The following is a 17,330-nucleotide window of genomic DNA, read 5'->3' as shown; positions in this document are numbered from 1 at the left end:
ACCCCATTTGACCCGTTCTAGCGCAAGCTTTGGCCATCGATCTACATGAGGCAGAGGTTCGGTGATGTGGGACAGTGAAATGCGAGTTAATGAGGACGGATTGAAGAAAAATGAAATTAGGTGGAAATTACAAGGGGCTGATATAGCTGCTGTACTGCAACATCAGATATTGCTTTCAAAAGATAATTTCCCCAGCTAGATAAACAGAACAGCTCTGATTCCTCTTACACCAAATGAAATCTCACCAGCATAATTACACATATGAGACAGGGTAATGTGTTTTCATTTATTTAATTATTTGTATTATATGGGGCACACCATACTTCACTGAATATAACTATCTGACTGCTGGGTCCATTTGAATTAGAGAATGCGCTGTATTTTGAACTATGAAAACAGAAGCTGCTGTTATAGTTGCACATGACAAAATACAGAAACATTTGAAAAGCAGAACCAATGGTAAAATAATTCAATCCAAGAAGTGTAAAAGCTTGCATTTTGCTTTGAAAAGTAAAAACACTTGATGCTGTAAAAAGACATTAACTTCTAACCTTATTTCTCTGCCCACAATCCCTTCTTTCCTTCAGTCGGTATATTATATGATTCACACACATTGAGAGAAGAAAGGTTCACTTCGCCCACTGATTGAATCAGGTGGGAGACTGCTGAGATAAAAAAAAAAAAATGGCTTCATTTTGTCAGGTGGCATCTCACTGAGATAACACTTTGATCTAAGAGAGCTGCCATTAGTACTTACACTTATGATTTATTTCTTTGCAAAACGACGTGGAGACTCCGAGGCTGAAGTAGCTCGTAGCTCATTCGGAGATGACAGTGATTCTGTCTTATGCAGCGGATATGAAGAGGCATTCAGGACCCAGGAGAAGGTCGGCCACAGAAATCTGAATGAAACACTGCAATGGAAAACAGGTCCCACTGAGGTGAAAGTTTATAGCTGTAATTATTTGTGCATAAATCCTATATACATTTCCTGTACATCTGTATCTTCATTTTTTATACATAGATGGAGGGTTGTCACATCACTTTCTCCAGACTAGTGGATTTTTAACCATGTCAGCAGCATTGCTCTTGGGTTGACAATGTCAGCCTGTCGGTCGATCAATCGATCAGCCATCTTTTTTAGACTGAAATATCTAACTATCTGATGGACTGTCGTGAGATTTTGTTCAGAGCATTTTCCCAGAGGATTAATTGCAATAACTTTGGATATCCTTTAACATTTACACAAGCGCCACCATTAGGTTAAAGTTGTATTTTGTCTAATACTTTGGTTTATGGCCAAATACCTGCAAAACGAACAACATTCCCATGTGCCTCAGCTGTACTTTGTGCTAACTGCTCATGAGCAAATGTCAGCACGCTAAACTAAAACGGTGACATTTTAGTTTAGCGTGCTAACACTTGCTAATTAGCAAATGATAAACAGCACATCTGCTAAATGTCAGCATGTTAAAATTGTCACTGCAAACATGTTAGCATTTTGACATTAGCAGTTACCTCGCAGCACCACAGAGCTGCTAGCATGGCTGTATAGACTGTTAGTCTTAAAAGAAATCACCACTAAAGCACAAAAAAACATAACCCTGATTTAATTTAATTGTCTATGTACAGTTTGTTTTGGGTTTTTCAATTCAGATTAAATAAATTGAGATTAAAAAAAAATGCTTGTTTGAGTGGAACAATAAATGCAGTATATCAGAAATAAAAGAGAGGCACTCTACTATCCAATATCAAAGAATTGAAAATACATTTAATAGTGATTTAATTCAGTAGGTTTGTGCTTGAAATGTACTGTATCTAGGGCAAGGAATTATTCTTTTATACAACACAACAAGTGCCTCAGCTTCTTTCCCTGTATTTTTTTTATTATGCAACTTCCCCAAATTAGCACCTTCACTTCTGAACATCCATGCTCAAGTGTTTAATTAATTTCTTTAAAAAAATTTGACAATGTGCTTATTTCACAACAATAGTAAGCCATTAATCAATATAAGCACATTCAGTAAAGCACAGCTGCCACATACACATGGAATAGAAAATATAGTATCTTCTCCTAAATGTACTTACTATACTTCACCTTACAAAACAGAATATTCAATAGCTAGATTTACTTTTTTTTGACTGATAACAGCAAAATCAGTGTTTACCTGAATATAAAATGGTAAATTGAATTGTATGGCCAATGCCAGATTGCATCAAGGCATTATTATTGAGACATAGTTCAGTAAAATAATGCTTTGAAGACTCCGTTCATATGTTTGCACATTGAGTATTCGATTTTTTTTTTTGTTTGTTTTTTTTTTGTATTTTTTTATTGTACTTTTATATACAACTTTACAGCTTTACATAACATACAAACACATTTGGATTTTTTCCCCACACTGTATTATAAAAATGTAAGATCTACACTCAGAATGGATCATACTGATGGCTTTCTCTTACATGAGCCCAGTCTGGTATATGAAGTTGTATCTCTAATGGAATATCAAACACACTAAATACACTCAAATACTAATGTGTGGTTGAGTGAGCTCGCTTGCCAGACTAGAACCAACCAATAGCCCTAAGACTGAAAAAACCCACCCCAGCTGGTTCTTGGAGCAAGCTCAAGCAGACACTCACAGCAATTTCTAAATACAATAATGCCATTTTCTTTTCTCAAATCATTTTCACCAGGTTTGTCTTTATCACTGGTCCATTTCCCAGCACTACCACAAAGCAAGGAGAGGACCTCAAAAGTTTTTGACTTGCCACAACAGCACAGCATTTCCTGAGAGAACTAAAAGAAAGAGCAGAGATGGACATGCAGGACGACAGTAGGCACACACGCCTGGTTATTAGAGCCAAATCCTTCAGGGACGCAGTCGCAGACAGCTCCCTCTGCCTCTGTCTGGGGCCTCTGTTTCACATGGGAGCGGGGAAAGGCAGCCAGATGGACTCACAGGCGGTGTGATAGACAGACATGCATTCTCCGCCTGACTCTGATCCTTATCCATTTAACACTCTGGATGCTTGGGATCCATTCAGAGCAAACGGAAGTCCTGACCTGTGCCGTTTTCACAGTTCTGGGCACCCCCCTTCTCGTCAGCTGCTCCTCTCTTGTGACAGGCACAAACACAATGTCACATCCATCAGGGGGTTTTGATGGAAGGATGGCGGACTGATATGGAAGTGAGTAAAAAGGGGCCATTGAACAGAGGTGTTCCACTGACAAAAAGAACATTTTGTTCCACTGACAAATGTCAGAGAAGAAAAGGATTAAGGAAGCGGCAGCGGGGGAGAGAAAACCTTTCATATTGTTTGGAGGACTGGATGGTCGACTTGTACAATGTGCTGAAATACTAAACATTCGGAACACTACAACTCAACATGAGAAACATTTTGCAAAGACACTGACTCCCGTGAAAAAGATGCGTTAAAAACATATATAATTTGTGTTTGTTTAAAAGGCTATATATTATTCTAAAGGACAGTGCTGAGAGACGCCCTGTTGTCTGTTTCAAACCCATGAATATAAGGCAAGACCAAACTGGTTATGAGGACACAATACAAACTCTGGAGAGAGGTCCACATTTTAACTTCACACACATATGGAACACCTTCAAGTTGAAGAATACATTTCATTTAGCACCTTGTTAAATAATTTACAGGTAGAATACTGTTATGTTGTTTGGCACACCACTACGCTTAACTCTCAAGTTTGCCCACAATGTGTAGTGACCATTACACAAACAAAGGGTTGTGATCCACTCACTGTTCATTGAAACATTTTGACACAGTTGAAAGATAACACTAACTTTGCATCGGCTACAGCACAGACAATGGTAACGCTATTCTGCTTTGATGGTCTCTAAAAGCAGGTAAATAATCAGCTTCTCTTAAATGGCTCATCCTCTATCCAGCTGACCGTCCTCTCGTCTCCCTCTGGTCCTTTCGAAAAGGACAGTGTCTTTGAAATCTGTGCCTCTAAGATGGCAGGCTATCACAAGCTATCAGGCCCCAGCAGGTCAGCCCAATGACTTTTCCAGAATTTCCTGTTCATCCTCCCCCAGGTGAACCTCGAGCCCAGCAATATGCCACTCACACCGGTGTGGTCCTGCGATTCACCCCGTCCTTTAAATCATTGGGGAAACAGTTATGGACCTGGAGGAACTCAGCAGCCGCCTCATGTTCAGGGCTGTACGTGTTTTCCGTCACACTATCCCTCGCCAGGGCGTACATGGACAGCTCGTCCAGGGGCCCACTGGAGGATGGCGCCCCCTTCAGACCAACCACCGGCGAGTTCTCCCGGGACGCCTCTGTAGAATGAGAGCTGGCGTGCGACGTCCGCCGGCGGTAACGGAAGCTTGGTATCCTTGAGTACGGGGAGGAGGACGAGAGTGAGCGAATGAACTCGCGCCGCGCCTTCCAGCGGATCTCCTTGTTTCTCTCAATGTAGATGTTGATGGCGAGGACGGCCACCGTTTCGGCCACAATGAAGGAGAGGGCACCAAAGTAGAAGGACCAGCCGTAGGAGTAAGTGTACTTCTTGTCATCGTCACGTTTATCACTGGGGTCTCCTGCATTGCTGGAGATGTAGACAATGATGCCAATTATGTTGCTCAGACCTGATGATAAAAACAGACAGACAAGAAATAAGTATTAAGTGTAAATAAACAAGTATAAGGAAAAGTGAAGAGGAAGAGCCAATGATCAATCATCCATGACGTGATCAGTAATGATGATGAAACCCCCTGAACTTCCACTGTCATCAGCCAGTGATTACAGGACTCTCATCACTCCTGGGGCCCTTAATGACATGTGGGTCCTCTTCACTTGTGTGTGAGGTGTGTGATGAATGGAGATCCTGACCTTCTTCGGTGGATATTGAAGCTCGTCTTTATGATTGCACCATTGATGAAGTACAATGTGTGACCGCAGGTGCCACATCAAGCTGCCTTTTTCGGCATTATCAAACCCCCGGCCCCTCACATGATTGGTCCTTGCTGGGTGCACGGATGACAGTGTGTGCAATCCTCCAGCTCACCTGCAGCGACGAAGAGAATGCCTGCGCTGAGTAGGACGTTGTTTGTCTTGTTGTAGACTCGACCCACGCCGACACACAAGCCGCCCAGCATCAGCAGGATGGTACTGAGGATGGGGAACACGCTGGAGGCACGAACGATACCTGCAGAGACAAAGAGATCGATAAGTGAAGTAAGCCACTGTAAATGGTTTCAACCAATATTTGATTGGGCAAAAAAGAGGCTGGTTAGTAAAACAACATGAATACAGATGAATAAATCAATCCACCAATCAATAGATTCAATCATAAGGCATTTTATAGACACCTGAATGCAACAATAAATAGATTCATAACAGACAAATAGTGTATGGAATTTGTGAATAATTTTAATGACACTGCTTTTGTTAAAAAAAAAACAAGACTCTTTTAAATAATTTGAATTTTCATTACCCTGCTGAACCCTCATCTATCCAGTTCCAACTCTTCTCCACCTCTTCTCCATCCATTATTGAGAACTCCATTATCATTTGTACTTTGGGGCCTTGTTGTGACAAAGCTTTGCTAATCAGCTGTGGGATGTAACAAGAGCTCTCACTGACTATCACCTCCCCAGAAATGAATCACCGTGCCATTTTGCAGGTTTCCAAGGATGGACGAGCTTATTCAACTGTAAAGTCTTTTATTAAGCCCTCTTTTTATTTAGTCTTGCTAATGGACTGAGTTTGGACCTTGGCCAAAGTCTGATAAGTCTTCTTTGTTCTTCTCTGCATATTAGGCAGATCCTGAATTGGCTGTGCTTTAAATGAAGGTCCTTTGCTGATTGAATATCCCAAATTTAATCTTTAACTAATCACAATTTATGTGTAAGCCTGGTCATTCTCTCTGACCAGTTTTCACAGAAGAATACCTTGAATTTTAAAAAGGAGCAGATTGGTTTAGACCGGATTTAACAAGAATTTTGTCTCACCATGTAGCCACAAATTTTTACTGCAAGCAGAGTCTTCACCACAAAAGAGAGTAAGTTCTTCTTCTACAGCCACAATATGATAGAAATATATAACAGAAAAAAATAGAGGAACTGAGCTGCGGATTCTGCAATAGCATCATTCATAGTAATTAAAAAATGAAATTACAGACAAACAAAAAAACTGTGCGAGTGTGTGCACTGCAAATTGTACAGTATTTTTCACGCCTTTTTAATACTTCCACATTTTAACAAGAAAATAATAATGAGCCTCTTCTATGTCTGAGCTGCATGTTTGATACCACAGTGTCAAGTTATCTTTTGTAGGGTTGGAGCTAATTGATGAGAAAATGAGGAACATTGCAAATTGCAAAATTGATACAGTTGGCTTTATCTTGTGGTTGAGTTTGGCAAGGCTACCTTGAATTTCCTCATTAAAAACGGAGGTAATTAATTATGACTAGGACATCTGTGAGGAATAACAATGTCGGAAATCAAAACAGACACAAGTAAATTAATTAATTAATTAAAAGTATCATGAGTTGTAACTTGTAACGCAACTGTGGATATATTTAAATCCTGTCCCGCTGTCACATTTCTCATTTCATGCCTTTGTTGTTTATTTATCAATCTCTGTTTGGAGCATGCTCTCAGACCTACATAGTAAGACAATGAAGGTCGGCGAACTGCCTGCTTGGCCTTAAAAATATCAGAGCGACAGTTCTCACAATGCCAGAAAAAGAGGACAAGCGAGGAGCACTTACGCAGCAGGTATTCAGAGCTGTCTGTGTCGTAGTCGTTGTCGTCAGGGAAATGGTTGATTCTGTAACAGCTGCCTTGATTGATACCTGCAGGGCAAAAAGACAGAAAGACTGAGTCTCCACATCAAATATGAACTAGAGTCCACTGTACACATCAAGGCGCTTTAACAGTGTTACGCTGTATATATGCATTAGGGGATGAAGATTGTTCAACCAAGGAACAGAAAGCACATATGCATTAATCACCTTTTGAAGCAAGCCAAAGTTAAACTGGATTTATTCAGTGCTTGGGGGTGGGGGGCATTTTTGTTGTGAATTGATCAAAGTGAGGTTGGTTTCAGCTGGCTGAAGGATGTGTGGGTGCTGGAGTCAGAGCCACATTTGCTCCCTATAGCCGGTGAACTGTTTTTGTTAAACTGTGTCCACCGGAGTACGACGCTCCTGTGCTCTTGTCTCAGATAAAGGAGGATGGAGTGGGGAGTCACCTCGCACACGAACATTGGTCATTTTTCACGTCTTGGCATTGCTGCCTCCTTGTTACGAAAAGGCAACAGGAGCAGCAGGACATGAAAGGAAAACACAGCCTTTCTGATTTAACTGAACTTTGTCTTCCATTGGGGTTAATTCGGTCAACTGTTAGCAATGAATAGCACAGTCAGGCAAGTGTTATTTATACTTTTTAATAGTCGAATTTTAAATAATTGAAAATACACTGTGGATTGTTGTTATAGCCCCATTAAAGCTTTTCCTCTTTTCTATTAAGCACCATTTTTTTCCCTTTTTCTTTCAGTGTTAAATTGAATCTCAAGCTCATTGTTTGCATTAGATAGATTAAATTGGATTCCTTCATATGGCACACAAAAGCTACATTCTCTCTAGGATGAACTCATTACTCTCTCTATGATTTTCACTTTCAACCATTGACCTTTGACTGAAACTGTTGTTGATAGCTCCCTGGGTCAACCATTAATCCCTGCAAGCTAAAGATCACAGCTCAGTGCACACATATTTGCAGAAGAAAGTCCACGTGAGGAGGGGTAGTTTGTGTTTCGAGGATCACTGCATACGCTCGCTAGGCTATACGGTTGTGCGATTAAGATTGCATTGCCCGCAGGGATTTGATGGGTCGTGGCGCATGTCCTAATCAGGCTCAGGTAAATGGTTGAGTGCTGGGAGGAACAAGGAGCCTATTTGAACAACAAAAGACTGTGTGCAGGAAGATTTTTAATGCTGAGGTGAGTTAGAACGAGAGAGTGGAGTGGAGGGTGAGAGTGAGAGAGACAGAGAGAGGTTAAAGCTGAGAGAAGCCTATAGCAGTAATTGAGCAGGGGGTATAAACAACACCTTGTCTAGAGAGAAAGGGAATGGGGGTGGGCTTAATGGATGTACTCAGTGCAGTGGTGTTAATGCTGGGAGCTCTTTGGCTATTCATTCACCATTTGGGCTGTGAACACCCCCAACACTTTAGTCATTCAGCAAACAACACCCATGGTATTAAAAGTGGGCTGGGCTGTGGCTTAATTTTCATATTTTTACATAAGCATAACAATGTTTTTCTCTGCATTACGTGTTCACGTGCGGGTCTTTGCATTTGTCTGAATCCCAGAGAAGGAAAAGCAATTGGCCGTTTGCTAAGCCCCACCAGCCTTAGTTACTGCTGCTATGGCTGTCAAGTGTTTGGTTCTTGCTGAGCACATAATGAAGTGTACAGTGATAACAGCAGCATATTTACCCCTTGAAATCTTGGTAGTGAAATTTCAAAAGCCATTAGTCTTTCATTTCATGCGAAGGTGGACTCAAGCAGGCTTCTAATTTCGATTTTGCTAAAATTACACTTTCTATAACTGTCTTTGGCATATTTTATCAGCTAGCTAGCTCACAATTTAAGCTAATGTTAGCTCCAGGAGTTGGTTTAAAACAGTGTCTCCTCATTGGCTGACTTTTACATATTTCCAGTTGTCTTGTGTTATACTGTGCATGCATGTGCCAGTGTAAACAGGAAGTAGATTGTCTACTCTGTAGTTGTTTAATGCAGAAAATCCTCAACGACGTACGAGGAGCAGAAAAGGCAGTTGTCACATTATAATCCAAAATTTAACTTCAAAATAGCTGCTAGCAAAGACAGCAAGGTTAGCAACGCTTGTGATTTCTTATCTATGTTGCATTCGCCGCTGGTAGTTGAGACTGTTAAGAGCCAATCAGGAGGCGAGGTGGGTGTGCGTCGTCGGCAAAGGTCTCCATTTTACGGGCTCGAAAACTCTGGAGTAGCGTGGACGTCAGGTGTAAACGTAGCAAACGTGGTGCTTTTTAAAACTAAAAATATATTAATGTGGATGTAACCTAAGGTGATGAGCCAGTTAGCCAGACATAATAAAAAATCTGATTGCATTACAGCAGATTAGTTGGAACAGATAATCCTTTCCTTAAACTTTTGCCCTTGTGTTTTTGGTTTTGAAAGGGATAGATTAAAGGGACACCACCCTTCAAACTCTTTAAATGCCAAGTATCCCTTGAACCCCACATGCACTGCTTCAGCATGTAGAAAAAGACATGCTGGGCCTAATTATCGTTGTTAAACTATGACTGGACATTCATTGTTTGGTGAAGGAGGTTTGCAAATGGTCATTGGCTAAACCTCAGTTGAGCTTAGCCTGTATCTCTGTAAGCAAGAAAGACTTTCATTTATCCCACCTCAAAAATACAAAGTCCTTCTTTTATCCCTAATAGCCTAAAAGGCAGCAGAGATTAGGGACAGACCGACCACTGTATAAATGTCAACCTTCCCATTAACTGACTACGCCAACAACTGACACCTGTCAACTCTATTTCCCAGGTGCCCCTGGGTGAGCAGGACAACCGTCATTGTCTGTGGCACAGCTTTTAAGGGCAGGCTTGCTTCCATTAACTGGGTCTGCTGCTTAATAAGGGACATCAAATTAATTAGTGTCAAATCAGTCGGTGGAAATGGAGCACAAGTTTCTGTGTCTAGTCACTGATGGAAAAAAGGGCTATGAACTATTTTAAGCAGCGATGTGAGACTTTGTGCCTGGTGAAAAAAACACATATGGCTCACGTGGTTAGATCAAAAAACAGTGAGGTTAACAAAAACACAGACACCTTTGCTGTCCTGCTAATTGCTGTGTAAACGCTGCATGCCTGCTTGTAGCTGATTTCACTTGTGCATTTTTGTAAGCGTGTGTGGGTGTGGGTGTGTGTGTGTGTGTGCGTGTGCGCGTTTGTGTCTGTGTCGATAGTTGTGTCTTTTCTACTAGTGAAAGTGAAATATCAAACTGCTTTTACACGTTTTTAAAAACTGAACACAAAACACACCTTTCACTGTGAACCCAGAACACTACTATTCATTTTGACTTGTACATAATATTCTCCCTCCTCTGTTCGAGTCTAGACCCAGCCGATCCAGCCTTGTGCGACTCTTCTGTTGTGTGTGTTTGTGTGCATGTGTGTGATAGAGAATGGAAGAAATAGAAGGCAATATTGCAGCTGATTTGGAATCTGATTATAAGCCGAGGCCTCAAGGCTCGTGATTTATGAGTGACAGTTATCAGCTGAATGTCTACAGTTAGTTTGTGTGTGTGTGTGTGTGTGTGCGCAGGCTGTCAGATGGACTCTTCGTGAAATGAAATAAAGTCTGAATACTGACAAGCTGGGAGGGAGGGAGGGAGGGAAGGAAGGAGTGGGGAGGAAGGGAAGAAGGTACGAGGAAATTAAACAACAAAGGCACAGAGTAGAGGAATGATGGGGGGGGGTAGAGGTTACATTGAAGAGGGACTCAGGGAAGCAGAAGAGAGTAGGAAATCAGCAAGAGAGAAATCAAGAAAGGCAGAGACAGCTGTAAAGGGCAAAATGTGGATCATGCAATAAAGATGGGAGGACAGTTGTTAAAGCCAGGGGCTTGGCCAGTCAGCATACAATCAGCTGATCATGGTTAATGTTTTGAAGGTGTTGGTGATGAATAGAGATGATAGAAAAAGTGTTTATCTGGGGGACGTTACAAGGTGATTGTGTTGTGAGAAATTGTGAATTAATCTTACACAGTCAACACATTACATGGGAAATAATGGGTTCCCTGGGCCTGACTGGAGTTGCAAAAGCCCCATGCTGAGCATCTCCTCCTCCTCTCCATGGCAACCACTGTTAGTCTTTAATAAGCTCATTTACATAAACAATCTCCAAGGATGCTTTTGACATCTTCATTGTATTATGATACCCACCAAATAAAAGGCGGCACTTCCCTGGCAAACCCCACTTTGCCTTTCACAAATCTGTCACCACTTAACATGACCGCAAACACCAACGGACACATGCACACGAAAGCACGCAGACATGTGTACAAACATAAACACATATTGTATTGGGAGCAGCTGTCACAGCAGTGGTGCCACTGGCAACAGGACGATGCACATCGTCATTATTTTGAATTAGCTCAGCCAATAAGGGTGCAGCCTCAGTGGAATACACCAATAGCATTGTCTCATCAGAGTCCAACACTTGCTTTCTCTGGTGTCTCCAGGAGTACAGTATATCATGACAGCGAGCTCCATGCGACACATGCCCCCACTACCTCATTTTCACACATCAATAGCTCTGCAACTACACTGATGAATAAACCAATCAAAAGTGACTTTAATATTGCTTTTCACTTGAACTGTGTGTAGCCTCCAGTGGGTGATATACCTCGAGCAACAGAACTACAATCAGCAGGAGTAGCAACACCTTGTTCCACTTTGCTTCCGTTCTTATCCTCGTTGCTTTTAGACTTGCGACGGAAAAGTGTGACCACAGCCGAGGGAGAACGCTCTGTGGTTTACAGCAGGTGGGATGATTAGGTTTTATAAAGCTGTAAACAGATAAAGCGCTGTTACTGGGGCTTCATATCAAATGCAGACATGCACGCACAACTCACACAGACTTAGCAACACATACATTTATTACTTTGGAAGCAAGGAATGCCAGGGCAGAATATGAAAAAGAAAAAAAAGAATCAGTGTAATCAAACAATCCCTTCCATTTTTTTTTTTTCAGGCCAAGTGAGGATGAAAGAAAAGCAATTTGGCGCAGGCATCAGTGATTCAGTGTTGATATGACTGACAGTTGGTTAATTAAATTGTCACCAGGCAGCACATTCTTGAAACACAGCTCTGCTTGGGGTAGACTGTGCAAGTATAGCCACGTTGTCTGGAGAAATTGCACATGTAGTGTGTTGTGAAGGCTGTCGTGCGTTGTCACTTACTTGTAAAAATGTGAATATGTAATGGATCCCAACAAGCTGAAGGTCTTTATGTTTGAGCATGGATTAAAGTGAAAGGTCTTTAGCACTGCGGTCCATAGGTGCTCAGTTACATATTTTACATTGTATTTTTCCTGTGTGCTCAAAACCTTCATCATCATGTATAAAGTCGTACAATGATGACGAGGTCAACAGTCACTCAAGAATATCGAAAATAGATTTTTATGAATTCTTCCATATATCCAACCTCTTTCTTTTACTTTCACATCTTGTTTGTGTGTAATATAAAATCAATGTGTCATGACAAATCCCTGTCACTGAAATTAAAATGAAGTGATTCAGACTGTTATTCTGGTTAAGAACATTTGATTTTCCATTCTATCAGGTGTTAAACCAGGTGTACATCCAATTGCAGAACCAGTGTAAACTCCAGATATTGAATAAATCTTTACATTAGGTTTGCAGAAAATGGCAAATGTTGTTTATGTTGTGTTGGTCGTGATCTCAAAGGAGCCAGAGCTCGTCTGGTTCAGGGGTGAACCAGCAACAGAAAATGGTGATGAATGTCATGTGAAAACCACCAGAGCACTACTGCTTCTGGACAATGAAGGGAAGAATTACACATTTTGACATTTTGGGGGATTATGTGCAGATGCTACTTAATGACAGAGAGGGGATTGCTTTTTTCACCCATCTCCGGTCTTTGTGCTGAGGCGGCGTCCACGTGAATGCATTGTCATTTTCAAATGATGTTGCATTTTAAAATAGTTGTTTTCATCCGGGAAAGGATCACGTGATAGAAGCGTGACAAATCAGAGGAGGATATGTTGTGACTGATAAGACCCAATCAAGAAGTGAATGTGGGTGTTTTTGTCAGCGTCTCCAAAAGTCTCAGTTTCTGGCCATCCAGACTAAAACTCAACCTCCGACTTTTCAAACTGAAATGGGGCCAGCAGCGTTTCCCAAAGTCTCCATTTTAGGGGCTCAGTGATGCGTTATAAACCAAACTCCTAAAGGTATTAGGATGTAGCTGAAGTTAGTTAATGGCAGTAGTTTCATGCTTAGCATATAAGCATGTGAGTGATATGAATCTTTTCATCTAACTCTCAGCAAGAAAGTCAGTGAGTGTATTTCCCAAAATGCTACTAACAATAGCAAACTGCATACAACATCACTTGCATATGACACAACAAAACTTTATTAGAGAAGAGAAGAGAGGAGAAGAGAAGTTAAATGTGCCCCAAAACTGAAAGGAGGTGGGGGTTTGTGGGACAGAGGGTTCATTAAAACCGCAGAAGAGAAAGCCACGATGAGGGAGATAAAAGAAAGATGAGGATGGAGGAGTTAAACCTATAAAGAGATGAAAAGAGAGAGTGCACATCAAGCTGAGGAGAGGAGGACGGACTGACTGAGGTGGAAGTTGGGGCCTGCTTGTTAATTAGTGCCCCCGCATATATGGCTTCTCAGTTGTGGCGTTTTAATTACAGACTTGTGGAGCACGTTAGGAACAGCAAAGTGACCCCCCCCCCCCCCCCCCTCCCCCCCTCCCCAACTAAGGCCACCTCACACATCCACTGTCCCCCAAGAAAAACAGCTCTGCCTCGCCAATCTCACGCCAACCCACCGCCAGCTGGGATGTTTACTGTAAACAAGTACCTGCTAATTGGATTATTCATTAGGTTATTCTTCGTGCTTAGAGTTGGTTTTATTTACTTGTGAGCAACGACCTCTGATCCACCGCCGATTCTCATGTAAATTAGGCGCACCCCGTGCACTGGAGGGGCGCTACCCTGGCCTCACGATCTTCATGCGGGAAAACAAACAAAAAAACAACCAAAACAGCAGTTGAGAAATGAAAAGGACTCTATATATGAGGGAAGTGCTGACCTCACTGTAAAGTAGCCCCATTCAATATATTCCTGCCTGCTCCTTAAATGTCACGCACGCCTGCTGAGGGAGAGGTAACGCTTGTTGAGCACGGCGGCTAGACACACTAACACACATTCAATTATATGGTTCTGGGAGGAGAAAAGGGGCGAGAGAGTTCAGGACGGCCGCCGTGTGTGTTACAACGATGTGTTGTCGTTGACAGAAAGACATGTTGTCCCTGCGATCTGTTCAGCCAGACGTGGCGATGTTTTCCCCGATAGCTGTGGTGCACACGGAGCTGTGTCCGTCAATAACCCAGCGTTTCGGTCATTATGACCATAGGTGTAGGTGTGTGTGTGTGTGTGTGTGTGTGTGTGTGTGTGTGTGTGTGTGTGTGTGTGTGTGTGTGTATAAGAGGTGGGGGGTGGGAGTCATCCTTTTTTGTCTTCTCCTCTACACTTATGAGTCTCCATGACAACAGAGCCACTGTCCAGCAGCTTGTAGTTTTAAGCAGAAGCTCAGAAGTGAAACTATAAGCACTGGAGGGAACGATATTTTAAGCCGGCCTTTCTTTGTGCAAATGATGCCTTCAAAAAGAAGTCTAATTGCACAGAGCCGGTCTTTGCCCCCAGCCTCATCATAATCGATTGAGTCTCTGCTGTCATTAATCCATTTTGATTATTTACTTCTCATTATTACCTTTCATTTTTTTGTGATGGGAAATCACGCTCGACATAATAATTGACATTTGGCATTTGTGAGGTATTGTGATTTCTTAGGGTCTCAGAGGATATAATCCCAGACAGGTGCCTGGCCAAGCATTGCTAGTGTCATAACACACCGTTATGCTCTTCACATGTGTGTAAAGCGTACATCTTCAGCACAGGGTGAGCCCAGGAACAGCTTAATCACTGATGACAGCTGACTATATGTGCCCTCTGATGGCATTACTGTAAGTCTGAAAAATGTGAATGAAGACAAGCTCACCAAATCACAGAATAAACTGCAGAGGCTGAGGAACACCTGACTCAACACCAACACTGCTTTTTACAAAGGCACTAAAACTTTCTGGATTCTGTCAAAATACATGTATTTTTTTTGTAGAATATTTCGCTGTTTTTGGGGCGAAGACAAAAAACTGATTCAGATGCCTTTTAATGAATAAATAAATAAACGACTTAATACAAAATCTAACTGTATTAAGACAACACTCAAAGGAAAATGCATAAAAGAGGATTTAAGAAAAAAAAAAATCAGTTTCTAAGTGAGTGCTGATGAGGTTAAAAAAAAGTTTTTGGTCCTCTGAATTTTATTACTGTATCTAAAATAGGCTAATGCTCCAGAAATGACAATAAGGCTGTGTGTCACGTTTCTCAGCAGCTCCGTTTCACCTGCCGCTGGATCACAATGTGCTGTGTTTAGGGTGGACGCCTCCTCCTTTATACTACATCTTCTCTGTAAACGTCATGTTCACTTGTAAGTCGCTTTGAATAAAAGCGTCTCTCAAATGAGCAAAATGTAAATGTAATGCCTGATGCACAGAACTGACTGAAAATGACTGAATTTCACATATGTGATGCCGGCAATGAATTTAAAGATACATTTGGTCAACTTTGATGCGTTTTTAAAACATCTCTAAACACATTTTTGAAGTAAGATACTTCAGTTTCCCCCCCTTTTTTCTTCACTTTCGTGTAGCAGGACATGTCTATGTGTTTGTGAACCTTTTTCTGTGAATTTGTGCGTCATGACAGACGTTTGTGCCATGAAGAAAACCATCCAGTCACATCGACTCAGGCACTGATGGGTGAGGCGAGGAGTCAAGGGGTGGCCGGAAGGAAGATTGGTCAATGAATGAGTGTCTGTCTGCCTCTGAAATAAGACGTCACAGCCAACGCAAACTCTTTTTCAAACACCAAATGCGTAAAATGATTTTTTTTTTTAAAAAGCCTTTCCAAACGGAGGAACAGGTGAAATGTGGGATTTTTACCTCATGTTCTATTACAAAAAAATAGTTTTTTTTTCTGTTTTGCTTGGACATGACGTGAACTCAGAGTCATCTATTTTTAAATCACCGGGTATGTTTCCATAGCAATTTCAGGGATGTTGCCAAGCAACAGCATCGGATACAATGAAGACATGAATGAAAGTAGACTAATAGTGCGCACATTTCCTGGCAGCGCCCGGCTTAAAAGTGAATGGGCTCAGACGCGCCGGCTTGGCATCGCATCCTTAAGCAGACTATACCACCGCCGGGTTTTGTTGTGTGCCCCTGTGCTTGAACAAAGCGATGTAACAGTTGGCAGACAGCTTGAGTTGAGCGCTTAGCTGGACACCGTTGTTTCTCGTTGATCTGACAATTCAGCGGATCAGCGCTGTTAAAATCCGAACCTGTGTGTATATATACGCCTTCCCCATCCGAACTATAACTTCTTCCAGGTTAATGTTCTTTTTCTTGTTGTGCACCCATCTCCCGATAGATACATTTGCTGTGCGTAAAGGGAGTGCGTGTTTTGTGCGCTCAAATGATTGTGCGCACCTAGGAACAAAAGACTCCTCGTCGGGTACTACAACTATTTGTTGTACCAAAGCATCGGGGAACCGTGCAGTCTATGTTTAATTACCATGCAGAGCCGTGTATATGTTAACGGCTTTCATGCGTATAGGAAGCCAAAGTGAGACTAGACTCACCTTCAATACAGCAGATTCTCCACAGCCCGGAGTGGGTGAGATCGCCCTTCTTGGTTTTGGGCTGCGGCTGGGTCTCGTCCGTGGTGGCATTGGTGCCGTTGCAGATGTACGCCCGCGAATAGAGCCAATAGTCCGTGCCGATGGCGATGGTCATCAAGCTGAAGGCAGCGAAAGCCCCCACGGTGGCCAGCAGCGTTTGAACCCCGCGGTCACACCAAGCCATGGCGCTTCATACTAGTCCACACTCTCACCGGTCCAACATGCACGCACCGCGGCGCGTCAGGGCGCGGATCCTTTGGTCATAGTACTTGTTTGGGTACGTCCACTCTCTCTGCGCCTCTGTTAAAAGTAGAGTGTGTAACCCAGAGGAAGATGAAGAATTAGGAGTATTGTCTGAAACGCTCAACTGATGCTCAAAACCAACTGGTTGCTGCTGTGAACACGAGAGGACACCAGTCGTAGCCACTCCAGGGGCTCCACATAGGTTTGAAGCTCGCAGGACAGCACGACAGCAACATCGTGTACCAGTTCAGAACACTTCAAACCTCCTCACCACTTCATGTTTCTGTTTTCCCACTTTTCCCCTTGTCTCAAAACACTTTTCTCTGTTCCTACACTCACTGCGTCTCTGTTAAAAGCCATTGCCAAAGAGGGCGACGTCAATGGCTCTTAAGTGAGACCCCACCCTCACCAACTCTAACCAATGGAGAGGATGTGCTGTTGAATAAAGAAAGGGAAAAACTCTGGGACATTACAATTTGCAACTAGATC

At 42.3% G+C, this 17,330-nt stretch overlaps 2 protein-coding genes across 2 annotated transcripts in view; one reads left to right on the top strand and one right to left on the bottom strand.

Annotated features, from left to right (window-relative positions):
- The window catches only part of zgc:161969 (uncharacterized protein LOC569044 homolog), a 107,576-nt gene that overhangs the window by 85,453 nt on the left and 4,793 nt on the right, over positions 1-17,330 (top strand). The gene's annotated exons all lie outside the window — the stretch shown is intronic.
- Positions 273-17,228, bottom strand: LOC130185453 (voltage-dependent calcium channel gamma-4 subunit-like). The gene is made up of 4 exons (XM_056401929.1): positions 16,560-17,228; positions 6,755-6,838; positions 5,048-5,188; positions 273-4,628 (listed from the first exon to the last, which is right to left on the bottom strand). Exons 1-4 carry the CDS (start codon positions 16,780-16,782, stop codon positions 4,102-4,104), a joined length of 975 nt encoding a protein of 324 aa, XP_056257904.1. The 5' UTR covers positions 16,783-17,228; the 3' UTR covers positions 273-4,101.

The sequence above is a fragment of the Seriola aureovittata genome, chromosome 17 (genome assembly GCF_021018895.1).
Source record: "Seriola aureovittata isolate HTS-2021-v1 ecotype China chromosome 17, ASM2101889v1, whole genome shotgun sequence".
NCBI classification, from domain to species: domain Eukaryota; kingdom Metazoa; phylum Chordata; class Actinopteri; order Carangiformes; family Carangidae; genus Seriola; species Seriola aureovittata.
This window is presented reverse-complemented; position numbering and strand designations above follow the sequence as displayed.

Coding starts and splice junctions, on each gene's coding strand:
- LOC130185453 (XM_056401929.1), bottom strand. CDS start 16,782: ATGGCTTGGTGTGACCGCGGGGTTCAAACGCTGCTGGCCACCGTGGGG. Junction 6,839..16,559: donor GAGAATCTGCTGTATTGAAG/GTGAGTCTAGTC, acceptor TTTGCCCTGCAG/GTATCAATCAAGGCAGCTGT. Junction 5,189..6,754: donor CAGCTCTGAATACCTGCTGC/GTAAGTGCTCCT, acceptor TTGTCTCTGCAG/GTATCGTTCGTGCCTCCAGC.